The sequence below is a fragment of the Nymphalis io genome, chromosome 19 (genome assembly GCF_905147045.1).
Source record: "Nymphalis io chromosome 19, ilAglIoxx1.1, whole genome shotgun sequence".
Taxonomy (NCBI): Eukaryota; Metazoa; Arthropoda; class Insecta; order Lepidoptera; family Nymphalidae; genus Nymphalis; species Nymphalis io.
In genome coordinates, this window is record NC_065906.1 from 1792090 (window position 1) to 1816229 (window position 24140).

Here is a 24140-nt window from a genome sequence, read left to right on the forward strand (position 1 = left end):
TCTTAAAAAATATTTAGGGACGATTAGTTATAGGGGGCAGATATAATACAATATAATTTCCTAATATTTAATTTGAAAAAAATGACAGCTCCTTGTAGTAATTATTATTTTGTGTGTAGTAAAAAGAATTGTACTATATTCTTGAGAAAAAATTGTACAATAAGTGCAATTCAAAAAAATCATTAAATACAATACAACGTTCTCCTACCTATAGCCAAGATGGCCCAATGGTAAGAGCGCGTGAATCTTAACCGATGATTGTGGGTTCAAGCCCAAACAAGCACCTCTGAATTTTCATGTGCTTAATTTGTTATTATTATATAATTCATCTCGTGCTTGACGGTGAAGGAAAACATCGTGAGGAAACCTGCATGTGTCAAATTTTACTGAAATTCTGCCACATGTTTATTTCACTAACCTGCATTGGAGCAGCGTGGTTGAATAAGCTCCAAACCTTCTCCTCAAAAAGGGAGATGAGGCCTTACCCAAGCAGTGGGACATTCACAGGCTGTTACTGTATACTACCAGTCGTTGTATAAAAAAAGCGCAAAAATGAGATCACGTCCCGTTGTGTAAGGGTCGCACTGTCTTCTTTTGAATGTCAAATTAAATATACAGAAAGAGAAATTAAACGTAAATCAATAACAAAGTTTCTGTTTGGTTGTATTTCAAACAATTTCATGAAAAGAGGATACATAATAATAATTTTAATGTTTACGTTTTTTATGTAAGTTTTTATTTTTGAATGAATAGATTATATGTTATAAATGTGGCTAAAAATTTAAATACAAATAAAATTTAAATATCTGTGGCAAAGTAATTCATTTATTTCTCTTAACGCAAATATCTCGTTTTTAGCTGTGTGCTGAAAAGAGTTTTATATATATAAATGGATGTTAGTATATCTCTTTGAGATTAAAAGACTTTGACAGCGTTTGACCAATCACTATAAAGATGGCATATAGTTTTATATATTTTTTCATGTACAACTTAGCAGGCTTTGACCGCAATGAATGCACCTCGTTAATATCGTAACAGCCTGTGAATGTCCCACTGCTGGGCTAAAGGCTTCCTCTCCCTTTTTTTGAGGAGAAGGTTCGGAGCTTATTCCACCAAGCTGCTCCAATGCGGGTTGGTGGAATACACATGTGGTAGAATTTCACTGAAATTAGACACATGCGGGTTTCCTCACGATGTTTTCCTTCACCGTAAAGCACGAGATGAATTATAATCACAAATTAAGCACATGAAAATTCAGTGGTGCTTGCCCGGATTTGAACCCACGATCATCTGTTAAGATTCACGCGTCCTTACCACTGGGCCATCTTGGCTTAAATAATGTTTATATTTTTCTTTATTATCAATGCAATAAATAAACGTTTGATAATTTATTACCCAAAAATAAGACTTCATTTCAATGTCCGAAATTCCAAAAAACTTCAAACTTCCACCAGCGAAAGAAATATTATTTGATGTAAGTACGCCACGTCTACAAACTTGGAGGGGAGCCAAGTGGTATAATTTAAGTTGAAACTTGAACGAAGGATGCTGTTTAAAGGGCTTAATATTATGATGCCAAACTTAATGCCAGTAACTTGACTTGTTAAAATACACGCCAACTTTGATACGTTAAAAAAAACAGTTATATAAGTCATTCATTTTTAAATTATACAAAATGTAAAAAAAATGATTTCCTTTAAAACGTTAAAATCATCAATATGATTTTGAACGTTGAATTTTCGAAATTCGAATATTATTATTATAGAGAATGAATGAAAATGAATGAATATAAATTCCTTTTGCTCAGTTTATAAAGTAAATTTGTTATCATTAAAAGAAAAATTAGTAACAACTCAATACCCAAAAACAGTATTATTTTTATCCTTGAGGCCGGAGGGACTTAGGTCAGGCTTCGACATTATATTAAAATATAATGTCAATTATTTTTATATTATTTAAAAAATAACTTATTAAAATTTAAAACTTTTATTAAATGTATATACTAAAATGAATAGAACTTAGTACATTAGATACGATTGCAACCCGCACCAAATTTAAAATTGAATTTCAATCGGTTGCTCAAATGATTCAAAATTCAGTCGCAACGTTGATCAACTAGCTTCAAATTCAATTGCAAGATGATACCTCCACATATTAATTGAAGTTAAATGAAACGACGACGTCAAATGACGTACCTTGATGACGCTATCGATTTCTATCTTGAATTTTATTAAAAATGTCCATTCTTTTTATACGTGAAATTGGCAGAATATTTTGCGCTCAACTAGCTTCCAGATACACGCGAGAATAATAAAAAAGAATTTAATTAAAAGTGTGAAATGTCGTCTTGCCCTTCGAGCGTGATTGAGTCGCAAGCGGTGAGTAAGATATTTATTACGCTTTCTGCGATCTTTTCGTAAAATCGTATGAAAAAGTAATTGTAAAAAGAAGTCAAATATCTTACTGATGTTTTTTATAAACGATTATTGATTTTGAAAAGTATAATATCTGTCTAATAAGGGTGCACTGCTGGGCTTCCTCTTTTCTTGAGCAGAAGGCTTGGAGGTTATTCTAATACACTGCAATGTAGATGCGGATTCACATGTGTCAGAATTTTAGATTCATTCACGGTCATTAAATTCAAATTAAACAATTAAGAGCCCCGGTTTTGAACCTGCAGTCTTCGTTTAAAATTCATGTGCCACACTTCGTTCAAAACACATGTTAGCCACTGGGACATTTCCGCTTTGCAGGTTCTTCCAAGTATAAAAAAATGGTTGAATCGTTCGAATTGTAGGCAGAAGTGTGCTAGTACCACTTCTCTTGTGATCCTCGCTCTTTGTTGAGGCTTCAATTGAAGGTCATTTATACTTAGAACGCCATGAATCGATAATGTCATTATTGATTGACCGTTCGGATTCGATCCAAAACAATAATTTAAGCACCTAGTCATAAAAATAGTTTTTAATAAATATTTTAATATAAAACCTCTTTGTGTTTTTTTTAAATTGGTAACAATAATCTTTATTGATTTATTCTGTTTTTATACATTTTATAGTATAACTAATATTGGTTATGTAATCTCTTATGTTTTGAACTTAAAAGTTCGCATGTATTAAATTTTTTTTTAATGATGACATACTAAATGTTCCAATAATACTACTTTAAAAAAGATTATTAATGTGAAATAATTTAATCTTAAGCATTATAACAAATGTCCGTGATTATCGAAATCCAAAACTACAAGAATAAACAAAAACTGTTCAACGTAAAGCTGTAAACATATTATATAACAAAGTATGACTTAATATTTCCTTCTACTTTTGCTATGTTACTTAGTTATTATAACCGTCAATTGAGCTATTATTAATATTGATATACTAGTGGTAGGGCTTTGTGCAAGCTCGTCTGGCTAGGTAACACCCACTCATCAGATATTCTACCGCAAAACAGCAGTACTTGGTAATGTTTTGTTACGGTTTGAAGGGTGAGTGAGCCAGTGTAATTACAGGCACAAGGGACATAACATCTTAGTTCCCAAGGTTGGTGGTGCATTGACGATGAAAGATATGGTTAACATTTCTTACAATGCCAATGTCTATGGGCGTTGGTGACCACTTCCCAACTTGTGGCCCATATGCTCGTCCGCCGACCTATACTATATTAAAAAAATACATTTGATTAAGTTTGGTAAGCGTCAAATGAGCCATGGCTAGACAGGCCGAATCACACTACCTAATTTTTTTTTATTACCACCCTTTTAGGATAATCAAGACGAATCTGTGATTCATCTTCACATTGTATATATTTCTAAAAAAAATTAGAATAAGGTATATAATATATTTCTATAATTTTAAATTCAGTAGAGCGATTCTGTAAGGACTCACTTTATTATACACCCGTGAAATGTTGACAATCGATTTATAGTGATATACTATTTTGATGCGTGTCTTCTTAAAATGTTATAATTATTATGGTCAAAATCGCCTGTAACTTTCTTAAATTTCACGATCGATTTCTGCGATGAGTTTCGAGTTTGCTCTTGCAGAATAGCCCTACTGAACACGTTTTTATAGGGTTGTACGTATCTGTTATCTGGCCTTAAAGTCTAAAAGTCTTCAGTTACACAAAATAACAAACATCTTGATAGATATGACAAGGAAAGACTAAAATAATTTAAACTAAAAAGACCATGTTACCGACTCCACAATGTCAATAGAATCTTCCTCGATTCGTAAAATAAATCCATCGATCATTTTAAAGTTTACCAATTAGTACATTTGAAATTCTTTGTGAGTTCTTAAAAACTAATCTATATTCCGAAACGGTGAGTCAAAAGTTCTAGAAACATTCCAATTGAATAAAGTATATTTTAATGTTGCTTAATAGAATTGAAAATTAAATAAAAAATATTTTTTTGGGAAGTTGACAACCCTATTCTCAAGTAATTGAAGCACGTCTGAACATGTCTGTAGTGTTGTCTAAATACTTTATCTTCAACGTGATTCAAAGTCCAAGTATATGACGCTTAAAGAAATCCCACTATTAGCAATATCTAATAATAATATTATAAATGCGAATGTAACTTTGCCCTTCTGTTACGCTTTCACCGCTAAACCACTGCATCAATTTTGATGAAATTTTATATGAAGCAAGCTTGACACCCAAGTTATATCCTTAACTTTTTATACGTAACACCAATCTCGCTCCCACGCAAGCTGCGGGCGAAAATTAGTTTACTATAATTATTAAGAAAACCTTCTCTTCCAGAAAAAAGTAGCCCTTAAACCAGCCGTGGAATAACTACCTACAGCCACTAATTAACAATTTAATCATAAAAATATTTTTAATTCGAGTTTTTAACACCAGTATCTACACGATACTGGTGTTAAAAACTCGAATTAAGGTAGTCCTTTAGGTAGTTTATTGGATCTTTATATTCCAAGAGATGGAAGTATTATCATCAGAAAGGTCTTCTATCATCAAAGGACTGACACTCTTAAGCGCTCTTAATACCGGTAAAATGCGCTTTTAGAGTCAAAAGATTTTAATTTGCATTTAAGCGTCTTGCATCATTTATGTTATATATGCTAATTTATACTCTAAAGTGCATACAAATAAAGTCGTAGATAAGTTGCGGATAGCTTTTGAATTAATAACTTTTTAAACTTTTTGGTCACTTGTGCAAATGAATTCTATTTACACATAGTGCCGCAAAAATAGATAATAATCCTTCATGTTATGCAAATCCATCTTCTAATCTCATACTACTTCACTGTAAAAGCAGCGAAGTTATGGAACTCTGTCAAAATTATTTCGTTTAAAAAAAAAATTGAATTTACACATATACATAATATGTAATTATTTAATACTATTTGTTAAATACATTTAGTTACGTTGAGGACTTTAATATATTTGAGTGCCTCGTTGGTCTGATGGCTAGATATAAGGCCGCAGATCTCAAGCCTACGTTCAAGTCCCAGGTCGAGCCATTAAAAAGTAATTGAGTTTTTCTGTCTCAGTAGCGGCCCGGAGCCCGCTGGAAGGTAGTTGGAAGTGTGTATAGTCCCGTGCCTAATAAACGCGTAAACACGATGATCCTGCGCCTGAAGTCTTTCCGGTGGTGTCGGATTACCATCCCATCGGATTGTGAGAAAATAAAGACTGGATCTGTGTGAGCGCACACACTTGTACACTAAGTCCTGCGCAGATGGCTAACCTCTTTAGAGATTGTCCTCAATCAAGTTAATCAGTGTCTTTCAATCTCCCTAAAGAGATCGTAATTTATAAATAGAGCCGCTTATATACGTTTTAAAATATATAAATAAATAAAATTAGTGTTACTTTAAACCTATCTTATTAATGAATATTATGTATTGTAGTATATATAATCAATGTTGCATATCGCTTTATGGCGTTTAACGATCGCGTTCTTCGGTGAGTTTCGACTTTATTTTCACAGAATAGTTAAAAAGTTAATTGTGTTTAAAATATTCCTGATTTAAAATCCCTCCGTGGACACGTGGCCTCATTAAAAAATCCCGTAAATAACGATTCTATTTGAATAATATATATACTGTTTTGATTAATCTCATCTCGAGATTAAAGCCGACAGAATTCGTATGAGCGATTTACCACGTTGCATTACACGAGGATAGAAGATTAAGCAGCTTCAAAGATTAATGTCACGGGATATCATGGATTTACGCTTCAGAGGTTTATGCTGACTACAGGGATAGACAAGATAGAATAATGAGACGTAAAATATGGGTTCTGATTATGAGGATTTTCACAAGTTTTTGCTACATGGAATATTTTATGCCAAAGATCATTTGATGTGCGATTACTATGACTTTATTCGTTTTTTAATGTGATACATACAGAAGGTCTATAGGCCCTACGGGCCCTCAAGGTCTGTGACGATAGATGACATGTTCTTCTATGCCGATTGATCCCCTCTGCGCCTTAGCTCTATAAAATTTTGTATATACGTATCGCGCATATATTTCTTTGTTATATGTATTTATATACGCTTCTATACTACACGTGACAGATTTCATCCGAAATGTACAGGTTTCCTCTTGATTTTTTCTTTCACCACCGAACATGAGATGCATTATAAATATAAATTTAGCCTGACCACTTAATCTATTTTTTTAATAAAATACGTCCACATACACTCAAGGCACACTGAGTTATGGGCCACCTAATGAAAGTCACCACTGTCTACAGACAATGGCGCTGTCATCATTTCATGCATAACTATTACGTTCCTCATGTCTCTGATGAGTTGGTGGTTTCCAGACGGGTAACAAAGTTCTATCACCAAATGGAAAACTTTCTAATATATATATATTCTTATTGTTCCAGAAAATTCATTTCTCTCCACATCATTGAAGAAGATAGCTACGAGAAGGATGTTTTATTCTACGTCAACCTCGGCAACCCGGTTCTGTTGGGGGGTAAGTGCTCTTATGTTACATCGTTATTTCTCTTTGTCTTATGTAAATAAAACTTTCATTGTTGTAAATATGATCTAAACTGAAATAGCTGCTTATGTAGTTATATATGATTGGCTTTTTAATAATATATTTATTATAATGATATAAATGTATTTTTTATTTATATTACTTTTGTGAACAATTATTTATTATTAATACGTATATTACCAGCAAAATTCAGCAGACGTTTTCCTGCCTGTGTATATATATTTGTATACCAATTTTTATGGCATTATGCAGCGTTATCTAGCGAGGAGGATAAAGTGGGTAGTATACCATTCAACATGAAAAAAAAAAACGGAAATGTGCCAACTTTCATGGTCTTCCAAGATCAGACATTGTCTTAGTCTATATATTTATAAACAAGTTGTTATAAACAAATGTGTGAATTAAATTTATGAGTTGAATTTTTTTAAAATCAATTTACAAAAATATACACACTTGGTGTTGCAGTGCTATTCTGTAAGAATTTCTTTTTTTTAAATCCGAACTGGTACAGCATAAGTATGAAGGAGACATGATCTTGCTTCAAGACAGCATACTTTTATTGTTACTGTGATAATAGTTTGTGTTAGATATTTAAATGTATTTTAAATTATTCATATTGATATAGATCAATTAAAAAAATTATAGATCAATTAAAGACATACATAGATATGACATAATCCCATAATGATGTAAGTTTCCACCCTCGTTTACAATAAACGCTTATATATGTATGTATATTTTAATAAATAAATGTTTTCATAAACATTTATACCGTGATATAGTTATTTAAAATGGTTTATCTGGTACAGTCAATGGTACATAAAATATGCAGTATATAAACACGAGATGATCTATCTTTCTGTTGATGCGTCGCATACTTAGCATATAGACTGAGCCACACCATTCATCGGGGCATTGCCCAACGTTTGCGTTCGAAATGCCACAGGACGAGTCTGAAAGGGATTGTATTTATAATATAAAATGTTTTATTTGAATTTTTACACCGTCTTTATCCATAACATTTAAATTATTGTATATAATATTATGTAAATGTTTTAGTCGATTACATATTATTTAGCTCTTTTCATCAATAATAATATTAATTATCGATTACTTACATAACTTGCCGTAACAGCCTGTGAATGTCCCACTGCTGGTCTAAACGCCTTCTCTCCCTTTTTGAGGAGAAGGTTTGGAGCTTATTCCACCACACTGCTCCAGTGCGTGTTGGTGGAATACACATGTGGCAAAATTTCAGTGAATTTATACACATGCAGGTTTCCTCACGATGTTTTCCTTCACCGTAAAGTACGAAATGAATTATAATCACAAATTAAGCACATGAAAATTCAGTGGTGCTTGCCCGGGTTTGAACCCACTATCATTGATTAAGATTCACGCGTTCTTACTACTGGGCCATCTTGGATTTTTTATTTTACATCAATATATTTATTTTTTTACTTCATTGCACAAAACAATTAGTCATCATCGCACAGGATACAATGAGCTAAAACATGTAGAGGCGGCTTATTAAAGAGGTTATCATTAAAGCGATATCATTCAAGCAACCGCTGTGAATGAAACTTAACTATAATAATAAATGAAATAGTACTCAAGCGCCGCAAATATCGATCACTTTTATCCAACGAGTATGATTTTTTTTAAACATGCGGATCATTAGTTTTCCCCCGACATGTCGAGCTTTTCTCGATAAATAATATGATAGCAGAATAAATTAAGTAAGGCCCATGTCCCTTCTCCCAAGATCTCTTCTCCTCAAAAGGTTAAATTGAGCTTAAACGTCAGTAAATGCGCCACGTTTAAATGGTTAAAATTTGTGTATGCAATTAATGCTATGAGCTGAGCCTGAGGCTGAGCTCCTATGAAGTAAGTTGTTATGGAAAATCAACTTATCGTTTCTATTCATATTGATATATCAATCGGATTTTAACCACAAAGGTTCATTTCGCTTGACGGAGTCGGATCGGCAGAAAATAAATGGGTTTTTGCGGTGTGCCTAACAAATGCAGAGCAAGCAGCAGCTAGCTTCAACGAGCTATTCGGACAACATTTCGATCGGGTTTTTTTGTTTTTTTATTTTTTTATTATTGAATTGTGAATACTTACATTGGAGTCAGAGTCAAGATGGCCCGAAGAACTAGTGGATCTTAACCAATGATTGCGGGTTCAAACCTAGATCAGCACCGATTTTATTTAATTATAATTCATATCGTGCTCGGGGTATATATTGTGAGGAAACTTGCACGTGTCGAGTATTCTGCGACAAAAGTATTCACAAAATCGCATTAGAGCAGTTTGGTGCAATCAGTTCTCTTAAAAAAGGATATGAGGCCTAAGTCTAGTAGTGAGACAATTGCAGGTTTTTTTTACCTTATTTTTATAATCATTAACTTGTACGATAATAACAAACCGCCTTACTACATAAGCTACAAATTTCCAGAGAAGAAAAAGGCTTCTTACTATCTACCTAGTACCTACCTACATAGCAGTTAGACATTTGCAGGCTATTTGGCACTTACTTTAAGTTAACTTTACTAAGGTTTATTTTTTATTTTTTTTTAAAAGAATCAAGAAATTCATCAAATGAAAACTTGTCACGTTAAAGCGATTTTCTTTCTATTCGATATTTTTTTTAGACGAACGCAAACACCCAGATGGGATTGTGTTTTACGAATGAAAATGTATTCTGTTGTATAAAATTTGTCAATTTTCCGCCCCGTATTTCGTAGGTATGACTTGATGGAATTGAAAAGAAATGGGATCATAGGGATATTATTATGAAACCAATTGTGAGCGCATGGTGTATGAAGCCGAAATAGTTCAGTAGATGGAATGAGTAACTTTAGGCAAACCAATGATAACATTCAAATTCAATGACGTTTTTATTTCCGCTAAATTTGAACAATCACGTTTCATTTGTAATATTGTTAATCATATAAATATGTAAATATTTATATAAATTAACGCGTGAATCTTAACCGACGATGGTGGGTTCAAGCCCGGGCAAGCAACACTGAGTCAGAGTTGAGATGGCCCGAAGAACAAGTGAATCTTAAACAATGATTGTGGGTTCAGACCTAAATCAGCACCAATTTTATGTATATTATTATGTAGTTATAATTCATATCGTGCTCGGCGGTGTATTTTGTGAGGAAACCTGCATGTGTCTAATTTCATCGAAATTCTGCCACATGTGTATTCTACCAACTCGCATTGGAGCAGCGTGGTGGAATAAGCTCCTCAAAAACCAAACCTTCTCCTCAAAAGGGAGGGGAGGCCTTAGCCCAGCAGTAAGACATTAACAGGCTGTTATTGTATCATGTAAATTAGTGATAATTTTCCGTTATCTAAAAGCCAATTTTGTTAAAAGAGTCCCATACATATTAATGTGCGTATTTTTTTATCGTATTTCCTGTGAAGAACATTCTTTGCGATACGAGCAACACAAAACCAATCTAGTAATATATTCACGTATTTTATAGACTACGTTTGTGCACTATGAATTATTTATTATCCTTGAACTAGTGATGTGTAGCGGTTACTTTGATGTATCGGTACTTTTAGACCGAAAAATGTGAAATGAAAGTCAGTTTATTGTCTATGGTCCAAATGTAGCCTTCTTTGAAGCTTTATATATTTTATTGAGAATGTGGGAATGCTTTTATTTTAAATTTAGTGTTTATACTATTCTTACTTGGCCATTAATTGGGAAAAATGTCTCCCTCAAGGTACCTTTTTGCTATCAACCTTCTGTACCCAGGCCTGAAATAAGACACTTCTCGAATTTTATATTTATTTGTTAATAATACAAACTGACACTGAATAATACAAATTATATAAATTCACGAATAATTCTGATATATAAAGTCTACATGCCCAAGATGAAATCCTCGTGTTTTCATTGTCGAATACTAGGAAACTTATACACAGGAATTTTAACTTAATATCTATAGTACAATACATTAAGTATCAGTTATATTCAAAAATAGAATAATAATAGTAAAAAAGGTTACAAAGTAAAAAAAATGATAAAATTTCGTTAAAATATATTAATAATATAATCATGCAATTGGTTGTTCATTATGGAATTCGTTGAATAATTTAGTTTGTTTTTTATGCATTCTGACACTTTTTAATAAGTATTAAATTATTAAAAAGTTATAGAAATAAAATAAATAGTTTAAACGAATGTATAAAAAGCAAACAAAAAAATAGAAATCGGGATTTGTTATAATACAAAAAAGAAAATTAACAGTTCATTAACCTCCCAAAACTGGTCGACTAATATTTTCTAAGGAAGAAGGTACAGAATTTGTCTAATCACTCTGATCAAATGCGGCTTGGTGAACCCAACACATGTCTCACAAACAATAATAATCATATTATGATTCCTTTGCAGCCGAAAACGAGATGAGTTATAATGAAACTCTACACAAAAACTCAGTAGAGTTAACGCGGAATTGAAACCGAAATACACGGTTCAGATATTTTATCACTAGACTGTCTCGTTGTAAATAAGGAAAAATATATTAATAATTTAGTTGTTTAAAGATATTTACATTTTTTTCGACCTTAACGACAACCATCGTCAGTAAAAAGGTGTTAACCAGACACATTGTTTATTCAAGCATGAAAATACCAAAGGTGTTTGTGTGAAACGAAGTGAGTATAATTTTTTTACAAGCTTTTATTTAACTTACCTATCCCATCGGATTATGAGATTGAGAGAATAAAAAGTGCATCTGTGTTTGCACACCCGCGCACATAAAGAATACTATTTCCAGATTATGAATGATTGTTGATTGAAACATTTATAGGCTGTTACTTTATATCGGATTGACGGGCTAGGTGACGTGGTTGATATATACTTGCCTTTCAGGCCGAAGGTTGTGAGTTCGATTCCCACCCAGAATAGACATTTGTGTGCATGAACATGTCTGTTTGTTCTTAGTCTGGGTGTAATTATCTTTATAAGTATGAATTTACAAAAGAAAAGTAGTGTATGTAGTATATTAATGGTCTGGTTTCCATAGTACAAGCTCTGCTTAGATTGGAATCAGATGGCCGTGTGTGAATAATGTTCTAGGATATTATTATTATTATTACTTAGGTATACGGTTATCTTTTATGAATGTCGTGTCAATATGATTAAACTTTTATAAATGTGACGTTATAAAATTGTCCCAGAAAACGAACGCTATAGAAAACCATTACGGTAGTCTTTTTCATAAAGTGTCAGGCCAAAGTAAAATTTGTTATTCAAAGCGTTGCTGAATTATTTAAAACGTGATTCTGACAACATTTAGTTTGTTTTCATGTTCCGACATCAGGATGATGGTACTTTATACTTAAAAGAGACTGAAGAATAAGACTGAAAAATTACCGCTATAATAATAAGCTAATTTCATCTTCGGATGAAACAGAATAATTTGTGACTCGATCTTTATGTTTTTATGTTGTTTTTGCTTGACAATATTTTTCGTGGTTCATTTGTTTTTTTTAAATTTATGTATAAAAAAAAACAGATATAAACTTTTTTTTACGTCTTATGTATAGTCGAAATTCGTCCGATTTGTGGTGAGAACGATATATTCTTGTATTAGTAATTTTGGAGAAAATTACTGACTAAAGTGTTACACAAAAAAAAATTGTCCTGAAATATGTTTCTACTTACAAATAAAAATACATTAACGCGTCTGTTTCCACGACTATATCCGTATACTTGAAGTATCAATTAAAGATCCTTACAAATATTATAAATGCGAAAATGAGTGTGTTTGTTTATTTATTTTATTGTATCAACAGCGACTAAGGGAGGCTTAGGTACTCCATGTCTTATTCTGTAACCCTGACGACTCATATGTAAAATTTAATTATGATCAGTTTAGTAGTTAAGACTTGAAAACAAACACACTCACGTTACATTTATAATATTATTAACGCTGCTAGCGAAGGACTGATCACAATGTTTAGATTCTTAAAACATATTGATACAAATTTTTTCCAAATAAATAACGGTTGTGGGATATAAAGGTATGTAGTATAGAGATAGTATATTCAAGCAGATGCAACGTAAATTGAATCGTGTTTTTTCGACATTGACACTATTTTGACATTTGAAACTTGTTGACATTATTTTGACGTTTGACGTAGCTCTTTTTCGTGTAATACAATTGTCGACCATCGTATGTGTCATATGTGTACCTCGTGCTAAAAATAACAAGAACGGTTGTTCTAACAAAGAAATACTGAAAATGGATGCGCTTTTTAAGTGTATTCTATATGTAAGATACTGGATAAAGTAACGCTCTACTCTTTTTTCCTATAAATCAGATCTCAATTCTATTGAATAATTCTCACTTTATCGTAATTGAATCGAATCGTATTCGTTGCAGGGTAACCGTTTTCTATTCTATCGCGGATGGTTGTGATTCGATTGAGTTGCGGTTCGGTCAAAGTTGGATTGAAATAGAATCGAGAACGCACCGTAACCATTATAAGTTTGTAGAATTGGTCATAATCTATGTCTTATTACAAGCTTCCTTTGATAGCTCCTTAAAGTGTACGGTGGAAAGTATTTTGAATGGGTCATTGAATGAATCCCAGTGGAGCCAAGTCTCTTTGCCTGTACGGGTCTGGGGTTTTTTTTTTTTTTTTATATGCCCCGGGATGGCAAATGACTCTACTCCACCTGATGGTAAGTGGTAGTAGAGTCCAAACGCGACGACGGCCAGTACAGTCGGAAGAATGTTCTGTACTAGCCGTCCCCGCCTTGCCGGCCCGGGTCTAGGTGTGCGACGAGTGAGGGATGTGTGTTTACCTGCCATTCTCGCATCGGCGCATCGGGTTGTTAGTCTGGTCTCTAAAATTTTATCGTCCGATGGAGGCAGGACTATCATACCTTTTGCTGCTAAGGGAGTAGCGGAGTGGGAGACGTTCTTCCCGAATGCACCCCTTCCTAGATTTCCAGAAAGGCAGCGTTCTTGGGACGATGTGGGGTACAAGTCTGAGCTCGACCGACTTGTCGGTGCGGCTGGGGGAGCGGATCTGGCCAGACTCAGAGCGGTGTCGAGGGCGGAGTCTGGAGCTTGGTTGCAGGCTTTGCCTTCCCCCTACTTTGGGACTCTTCTCGACAGTGACTCTTCGCGTGTGGCTGTGGCTCTCCGCCTTGGCTGCGATGTTTGTCAACCACACCGATGCATCTGTGGCTCCATGGTGGGTGCCAACGGTCATCACGTATTGAGTTGCGGACGATGCTCGGGAAGATTTCCCCGACACTACGCTCTAAACGATATTGTTCGGAGGGCCTAGGTTTCGGCGAATGTCCCATGTGTCCTGGAACCACCAGGTCTCAGTCGCTCCGATGGCAAGAGACCAGATGGTTTGACACTGGTCTCATGACAAAGGGGAAGCAGTTTGATATGGGATGCTATCTGTGTCAATACCTTCGCGACCTCTCACCTGGCCCACACAACACGGACCGCTGGGGCGGCTGCTGAGAGTGCAGCACCTAGGAAGCGGGAGAAGTTTAAAAATTGTGTGTGTGCCCCCTTGTTTAAAAATTATTTATTTGTGCCACTAGCGTTCGAGACGTCGGGATGTTGGGGGTCGGATGTCCTTACTTTAATAAGGGAAATTGGCTGTCGCCTTAGAGAGAGGGGATTTGACAGTCGCTCCGGGTCCCACTTGGCACAAAGGTTGTCCATTGCCATACAGCGCGGAAATGCGGCCTGCATTATGGGCAGCTTTGCGTCGGGTGGGAATGGAAAGTGCGTCCTGATCGATTTCGTCCACGGAGACTTCGAAACGAAGACTGGCTAAATATATTTCCAAATTTATAATCTGTGGTTCTTGTAGGATATATCTCGGCTTAACACGGGTGAGACGGTGAAAGACATATACAAAAAAAAGTGGTTTCAATGTATGTGTGTGTTTCAACTAATGACATAGGAACGTATAGTACAAACATATAATAAGCGATTTATGGCATGTTAACAGAAGGGATTATCATTATCATGATTATTGTTATTGTTATAATCCTCTGACACAGCAGCTTTTGTCATTTGACACGTATAACAATCTAACGATACAACTGAGTCAACAACGATTGTTGAGCTTACTTTACGTTAATATACATACTATAAAGAACGACATACATGTAGCTTTTAAGTGATACAATGTTAACGAAGTAGTTTTCGACGTAAAGTTTAGGGGGTAAGCCGTTGTAATAGGGTAACTTAAATTTATATTATTATACAGCATCTGGGAACGGAGCTTTGCTGACTTCGTATAATTTGTTTGAATTTATTTTATTGTGAATAATTTTGTTTTTTAATGAAAGGCTCCCCTAACTATATAGACATACTTTAAAAAACCTCATTTTAATACAAAATTTGAGTTAATTCGTTAGAGCAGTAGATTTTTAGATTTCTTTATAGTACATAAACGACAGAAATAACCTTAACTAAACTAGCGGTTTTTTTTCCAATAAGAGATCTCTCCAGTCAACCTTTGATATACTGATAGGAGAATTACTTAATGAACGGAAGCCATTTCCGAACCGAACCGAAACAGCCTGTGTCCCACTGCTAGGCTAAAGGCCTCCTCTCCTCATTTTGAGGGGAAGGTTTGGAGCTTATTCCACCACGCTGCTCAATGCGGGTTTTTGGAAGCCATTTCCGAGATACGCTAATGACACGTCAAACCTAAAGAAATTAAAGCATTGTTTTTGTGATAATGAAACTTTGTATTAAAAAAATCATGCAAATTATCGCATAGAAAAAAATATAAAGTTACAAAAGCTTTGCAGCAGATAATCTCTTAAATTGTTCTCTAATTTTGTAACGTAAAAAATGTATTGTAAATTATTATAATTGAAAACAATTATATCATACTTTTATGATTGCAAGTCTCATTTTTATTTCCAATGAATTATGGTTGAACTTCGAGCAATCTACTCTAAACTATAACTGTGGAACTAAGACGGTTTTTACGCTTTCACAGCTAAACTGGACATAGGTGACCTTTTTTTCCTCCCCACTACCTCTACACCGTACGAAGCCGTAAGAAGATAGTATAGATATAAATAATTACAACGAAAAACAGTTGAATATTTCAAAATTTATATTCCGAATAGCAACCGTTATTGCGTACGTATGAATACTATATCAAATGGCGGTTGAATCGATTGTCAGTTCGTGTATTGCGCAGAATACATAAATATTTACAAATACATATACCGTCTGTCGAGCCGAAGTGGCCCGTGCGACATGTGAAGGTTCTCCAAAGTGTGTGTGAAGTGAAATTTGTGGTTATAATTCATCTCATGCTTAGTGAAACATCATAAAGGAACCTATATCTGTATCAGATAGTCTTCCTTTGAAAGGTTACATGTATAACCCATCAATCGGAACAGCATGGTAGAATAAGCTCTAAGGGTCTTAGTACAATAATGTGACATTACATATATTTTATTACAATACCTTACATTTACGGGCTGTTACTTTTTTCTTAAATATAGCTTTCTGGGAAACCATTAAAAAACTTGCGTGCGCGGCAAATTCACATTCAACATACAAATACTACACTTACTTATTGATTCTCAAAAATCTACCATCTGTTCGTAAATAAATACCTCAGATCTTATAGAATAAGAAGGCGGGCCACTTGATGGTAAATATCACCTGCCACTGGTCACCATCGCCATAGGCATCGACGATGTAAAAAATATTAACCATTCCTTATATCGTCAATGCGTTACCAATCTTGGGTACTCAGATGTAGTGTCTCTTGTGCCTTCAGTTACACTGTCTCACTCACCCTTGAATCCGGCACATAACAATACATAAAATTATAGATTTCTTCCAATTTATTTGTAAGCTTAAATTTATGTTGAAACTATAAACACTTCACGTCTCTTTCAAATTTATTTGTGCAAGTCGTTTTTGCGTGAATCCAAATATGAATAAATAAAACGCACTTCTCTATAATATTAAAATGTGAATCAACGTACTCTATTTAAATACTTAGACCTATAATACAGAATTATGCACATTATAATATTTATTTTTAATGTTAGTTTTTAATTTATGAGATAGTTTTTATATTACAAATGTAAAACTGCGGGATTCCTTTATTAGTTTGTACATATTTCATATTAAAAACATTACATACATTTAACATTCAGAAGTGAAAATGATTTTATAACACTGCGAATTGGTCTTTTTAGAACACTAAATCATACAAATTAATGTAAATTACTCTTAAAAACCCAATTAACACAATTGTATGTGTATTCAACAAATCACAAATGGCGCCATTTTCTGTCCACCAACAAAATGGCGGTTTGAAATTAGTGCGCGTCTTTTTTTTTTCAACGCTGTTGTAGTGATAAAGGAATCATACAAATGTTACTAAGAAACAATGTCATTCTTTTTTTTTTATTCTGTCATCACAATCTTATTAGTGCGGTGACTTATTTTTAACGCTTATCACATTATGGGTTTTATTCGTGTGTTTTTATTACAACATCATTTACGTGAGTGGGTTGTTAAGGAAATTTGATTGTCGCAATTACGTCATCACGGCGCCACCCTTCTGATATTTCTCTTGCATTGTTGTTCCTGGCATTATAATAAGCAATACTTAAAATTGATTACGACATTTATATTCATTTACGAAGCAATCTTATTATCTTTTCTACATATTTTTTTATTTAGTTGGGGCTTTTACATTTATATGTATTAGTCTAGTGATCCATAAGGCCGCAATGCAAATATAAAGGCCCAATGATATAAACTTTAAATGGGAACCATTTTTTTTAGTGTTTTTTAAGACTGAAAGCATATTTTTTATATATATTTTATGCCCCTCTGCATGTACCTGCCGGACTGTCCCTTATTTACCGGACACCCAGTTTATATAAGTCTGACAATGACACTGTGCTGTTTACACATATATATGTATATATTCTTGCAGAGGCAAGAACTTACTTTAAATTGCCGAAAACTGAATTACTGTGATATCCTTTTTTGAAGCCAATGTCGCATATCATTTTCTGAAATTTCATGATCGTGTTCTGCGGTGAGTTTCGAATTTCTTGTTACAGGATAATTCTACTTACACATCTTAATTTAAAACTTTGGTTGGCTTATGGTTCAAGCTTGTTTCATAACAAATTTCATCATAATCGTTTCAGTGGCTTAGCCGTGAAAGCGTAACTGATAGATACACAGATAGAGTTACTTTTGCATTTACAATATTAGTATAGACTATTCCAGCTAAAATATGACTTTTTTTTTCCACATTGTTAATTTTTTTGAATCACATCTTTAAAACTTTGGTATTGCGTAAAACGAAACGAACCGTCGCACTCAAGGTTTTTAATGACGTTTAATGTATTGTAAGCTTTTATGTTTAAATGTCACGATACGAAACAACCGCGTAAGAAGTAGCTATTAAATTGTGAAGTATATTTTATTTCATTTTTAATTATTTCCCATTTGTAATAATAGTTTAATAGAATAATAATTTAAACGCGTTAGTAAATTATATTCAATCAAATTATAGAAATATAGACACGAATATATAAGAAACGGACAGGACTGGAGATTTGTTGCTTTAAAGAAAAAAAAAAGTATACAAGTGACAGCAATATTTGGGCAGCACTGACTTCAGACTTCAACCAGAACACAACAATACTATGTTTTGTCATTTTGTGGTAGAATATCTGATCAGTGCGTGGTTCCCACCTAGATGGACTTGCACAAAGCCCTACCCTTTAGTAAGTACCATCAGCTTGGTGCTAATTATATTACGGTTTTCTACTAAGGGTCGCTGGGTCCTTGTGGCAGATTTTTTTATGACACATCACTTTTAACGATTTTTTGAGATATAAATACAAGTTAAACACAAGAAAACTCAATGGAATATCTGAATTTGAAGCGAATTTACGGTTAAGATCTACTTCTTCTATCCATTGAGCTATTGCGGCAATTTATCGCTAAGCTATTACACGCAGCAGTAGTTAAACCTTTTTTTCAAACGTAACATTATTGACGGGACATGAGAATTCGACCTTAAATTTTTTCTTCATCGCGTCGAGAAAAACTTCAGTTTTAAACAAAAATGTGATGATTATATGTTGTAATGTTTTATAGAAATTAGATACCCCGAGATTGAATATAGAATGAAAACTATACCTGTAATGCTCTATATTTGTTTGCTCACGAATAGAGTTACCTATGAGACGTAGGTTAAATGCGCTTTTATTAAAAAACGTATCTTAAGTGTCAAACCCGTATACATATGTGACGTTTGTAAACGACTTTAACTCAACAACGGATTTAAAATAACGATTGCTTAAATATAGAGGTTTCTTTCTATATCTCATTAAAGGCTAATAGGCATTCAAGGCAATTTAACACAGGACTTATTAGATATTAACTTGGTGAAATGCATGGTGCCCTTGGTTTACTGATTGTACATTAAGCGGATGTGTGATGGTAAAAATATCCACTGTCTCTTAAGAAATGGTGATTATCTTCTTAGTATCTAAATAATAACCAGTATCTATAAAATATACAATTAATTTTTATTTATATTTTAGACTAAAGTTTTATAATTTAAGAATAATTATTTATAGGTACGCACACTGATTTGCCCAGGTGGGAACACCTATCTCCTTAGCTGACTACGATTGCATGTATAGTAATTTACATATAGACAATTATCACCCTATTTATATAAATGGTGGTTATATATTTAATTTAAACTGTCTATATAAACTATATACTTCTTATTATATATGTTTTATTTGATCTTGTAAATATTTGATTGCTTCAAACACGTGAGCACAATTTATGTAAGTATGCATGTATTTTATAAACTATCTAATTTGTTATTTTTCACACTCGCACGCTTGACTGATGGAATATCGGTCTGTCTCAAGTAAGACTTTGTTTGATATTTCATATATAATACGCTATGTTACTACGAGCTATTATTGCATGTCACTCTTCAACCATTTTATGCCTTTTTATATTTTCATTATTGCTTGTTGTAGTTTATTGTTAAGTTATATAATATCTATCATTACATTTCACTTAGCAAAATCCCATACCTACGAGTGATCTGAATTTTCTTTTAGATAATATTTATTTTTCTATGTAGAGTACTTTTTAAATGTAATACTACAAGATCCAATTAAATTTCCTCTCTTCAGATTTATATATTAGTATATATGTATATATTGTATATTGTATATATGTATAGATTTAATGTACAAGGCGCGCAATCTAAGCTGGACAGAAGTCATGGCTGGCTGAAACGTTCTATTTTTAAAAATATTTTATATCATAGAGAACGTATAAGTTCAAGGTTATAAATTTAATAAGAGAATCATATTTAAATTTGACGTTATTGGAAATAGCGTGATATGGTTTCGTAGTCATGAAGAATACGTTTTTAATTTGGACAAAAATATTTTCGTATATAATTTGTTATATTTCTTAGTATGAAATGTTAAGGGTTTTGTAAGTTTTTATCGCTGGCACTGTAAGAAGTATAAGCGATTGTCAATGCATTATCAACCGAGGGACTTAATACATAAGGCTTACAATTAATTAAAACAAGTTTTCAATATTTTATTTTCCATATAATAGTCATATTTACTTATTAATTGTATAGTAATTTAAATATTATCGTGATAAATTTACGAGTAACTTTATTATCAATTTAACAAATCAAACCGATAAATCTTTTTAATTTGGTCGTTTATATATTTAACGGTATAATTAAAAGGCCAATAAAACTAATTATATTCGGGTATACTAATGACGTTCGTGTATTGAAAAGGCGATATAAAGTACATGCAATAAATTTTCAATACAGATGATTTATTTTGTAATTGTAATTGAATAGTTATAAAAACACAATTATGTATATACATAAATGTTGTACGGACGTGTACAATCATCAATCTTTCTATTTTATATAAACATAATATGTATATACTCTCTTTCATATGCTTTTTTATTAAATTACAAGCATTAAAATGTGATTCCGTCTCCACCGCGAATACTATATTTTATCTGATTAATTTTTTTTTTAACCGAACGCTACTTTCAGTGACAGGTTCGAATTTACCTTTTATTAACCCTGAATAATAGACAAATAGTGCTGAAAAAATTATTAAATTTTGTGTCTGCGTTTAATTATAATAAAGAACCAAAATAAAATATATATTATAAGAATATTTTTCTTATATACTTTAATCGTTTCTATAAAATTGAACAAAACCAAAGCAAAAGTAAACTGTGATCAAAATACAGCTGTAATTAAAGTTATTTCGAATTATTTATTGCCTTTGATATAGTTGAAACGGGACGGCGACATTTTCATGTTAATTATTTAAAGATATCATAACATTTAGATAGTATTATATTACAGGAGCTAAATATGATTTAATTATTTAAAAGCTTGGTATTCATTAACAGCAAATTATTTGGTTCGTTGACATCTTAGATACTCTAGATATTCGCAAATTATAATCGTAAAAGTAATTAATTCCAAGGTATTACATAGAATATCAATATGGCGTCGATTCATATTTTACGCTTAGTCAAATATTATAATCATGTAGTTAATGATTTACGTTATAGATTGCATACATGCTGATATTTGATTAGGAATTTCATCAGCAAATTCGTTTTTGGCAGATCGTATATGCCTTTGCTGTAAGTTTTTTTTGTGAGTAAATTTCGAAGAGTATAAATTCTAATGTAATTTTCTTTTGCAGATGATAATCGTCCTGTGCTGACTGACAATGAAGTTGAACACCTGACAACACTCCCAGAGGAAGAAGCCGTGGTTGCCCTAATGGGGTATCCACGTGCAGGAGAAATTACTCGCGCGCAACTGAGAGTTAAAGAGAGCAAAGAATTTAAGGTAATTTACCTGAATATTTTAATAATAAATACTTTAAACTATTTAAGGCAATCATATAATTTGTTAAAAGAGTTTTAGTTTTCCAAGGAGAACAGCAATTTATTATTTTTATCACATTCTATCAATTTTTAAGGTCACTTGGTAGGGTTTTGTTGAAAAGAAAATTCTACCCTCAAAAAGCAATGCTAAGTATTGTTGTGTTCTGATTTAATTGAGCCAGTGCCATGACACTGTGCCTGTAATTACAGGCACAAGAGATATAACATCTCAGTTTCCGAGGTTGCTAGCGTATTGGCTATGTAAGGGATGGTTAATATTTCTTACAGTGTCAGTGGTGGTGACCACTTATCATCAGCTGGCTCATTTGCCAGTCTTATAAAAATTTAATTAATATTTTTTTTTTAAATCATTATTTTCATATTATTGGCTATAAATATTGTCATACAATAATGCTTAATATTCACACAGTATGCTGGAAATGTGATCCAATCAGGTCCAGTACTTACTGGTTTTGGATTGGATTCTAGTACATATAACTATCTTTGACATATTATTACGTTTTAAATTTTTCTTCTATTTAGAACTCCATAGGTAACTCAATGTTATAGGTGTAGTATAAAGGTTTTATCGTTAGGTGATTAGTGTAATAATAAGTTATGTGACAGCACGTATTAAAATTTATTTCGGTTTTCAGAATACTGTAGATAAATTAGTTCAAAGAGCAAACGCCTCAATTATTATCGGAACGTCATCATGGAAGGAACAGTTCTCAGAGGCTTTGACAGCGAGTTCAGGTAATATTAAGAATAAATGGTAAGTAAGTTTTGAAATGAAATAATCGAGTTAAAGCAGACAAATAGAAAGCAACGATATATAATATCTCGATTTCCTTTAGTGGAGACGCAGCTTAACGTCCTCACTAATTTGTTTCGTTAAGCGTACGGTGTGAACTATAATAGCTATTCCTGTTGGGTTACGATATAATTCTGTTTCAAAACTTTTGCAATTACTTTAATTGGATGTTTATATAATTTATGTTTGTTTGTTTGAATTAAATTATTATTCAAAACGATTTTAACGTTTATTATTATTAATTCATTTAATCACTTATAAAATGTGTTTATTTTTTTAAATTTGAGTATTTCTTGCCAACGTTCGTTGAATTCCTTTGAAGTATATTTAAACCGTTTAATTAAAAAAAAATGAAATTTGTCATATTCCGATGTTATAATAAAACCTATACATGCGTTATGAATAATATGTGATGTAGTATATATATACTTAATTATATTATAAAATTTCTTATTTAGACAATCCTGATGAGCCACCATCTTGCGGAGATTACATTCTACATATTTTTACACTTTTCTGGAAAATTATCTTCGCGTTTGTTCCACCTACGGGTAAGTTATGTTGTACTTTCTCTTTCACACTGGTCTGTACCTCTTTCTTTCAGCCTGTTGCTCTTCGCTGTATATAGGCATCTACCAACATTCACCAAAATTCAAGTCCTAATCGTTGACTAATGTAATAAATTTAATCCGTATTCCCATTTTCTATTTATTAATTTAATCATTAATAAAATAAATGATTTGAATGGAATGGTCAATGAAGGAATAAGTTGGTGAGTCGAGATGGCCTAGTGGTTAGAACGCGTAAAATTTAACCGAGGATAGTGTAGAATTTTCATGTGCTTAATTTGTGTTTATAATTCATTTCGTGTTTGATGGTGAAGGAAAACATCGTAAGGGAACCTAAATGTGTCTATTTTCATTGAAATTCTGCCACATGTGTATTCTACCAACCCGCATTGGAGCAGCGTGGTGGAATATGCTCCAAACCTTCTCCTCAAAAGGGAGAGGCGGCCTTAGCCCAGCAGTGTGACATTAACAGACCGTTACTGTAAAATGAATAGACCTGACAGAAGTTTTCGTTATGTATGCATATTTTTCATTTCTGTTTGTTTAGACATTGGAGGCGGCTATGTCTGCTTCGTAGTGTCAATTATTTGCATCGGTCTCGTGACGGCTGTCATCGGAGATGTCGCTTCCCACTTCGGCTGCACCCTCGGAATTAAGGACTCAGTCACTGCCATCATATTTGTTGCTCTTGGGACTAGCATACCTGGTAAATTAATTTTAAGCCCTAAAATAATAATTTCTTATTTTATATTAATAGGTATTT

At 33.0% G+C, this 24140-nt stretch overlaps 1 protein-coding gene across 3 annotated transcripts in view; it reads left to right on the forward strand.

The window, feature by feature from the left end:
* LOC126776197 (sodium/calcium exchanger 3) overlaps positions 1–24140 on the forward strand; it is a 167874-nt gene that overhangs the window by 92429 nt on the left and 51305 nt on the right. For 2 of the 3 annotated variants that reach the window (XR_007669938.1, XM_050498496.1), the window contains exons 2-6: positions 6871–6962; positions 21808–21956; positions 22651–22750; positions 23267–23359; positions 23925–24083. Coding sequence is in view for 2 of the 3 variants with exons in the window: in XM_050498496.1 (XP_050354453.1) it covers positions 6871–6962; positions 21808–21956; positions 22651–22750; positions 23267–23359; positions 23925–24083 (593 nt within the window). In the remaining variant the exon portion in view is untranslated. The remainder of the gene's footprint in view (positions 1–6870; positions 6963–21807; positions 21957–22650; positions 22751–23266; positions 23360–23924; positions 24084–24140) is intronic. The other variant, XM_050498497.1, reaches the window with a different exon arrangement.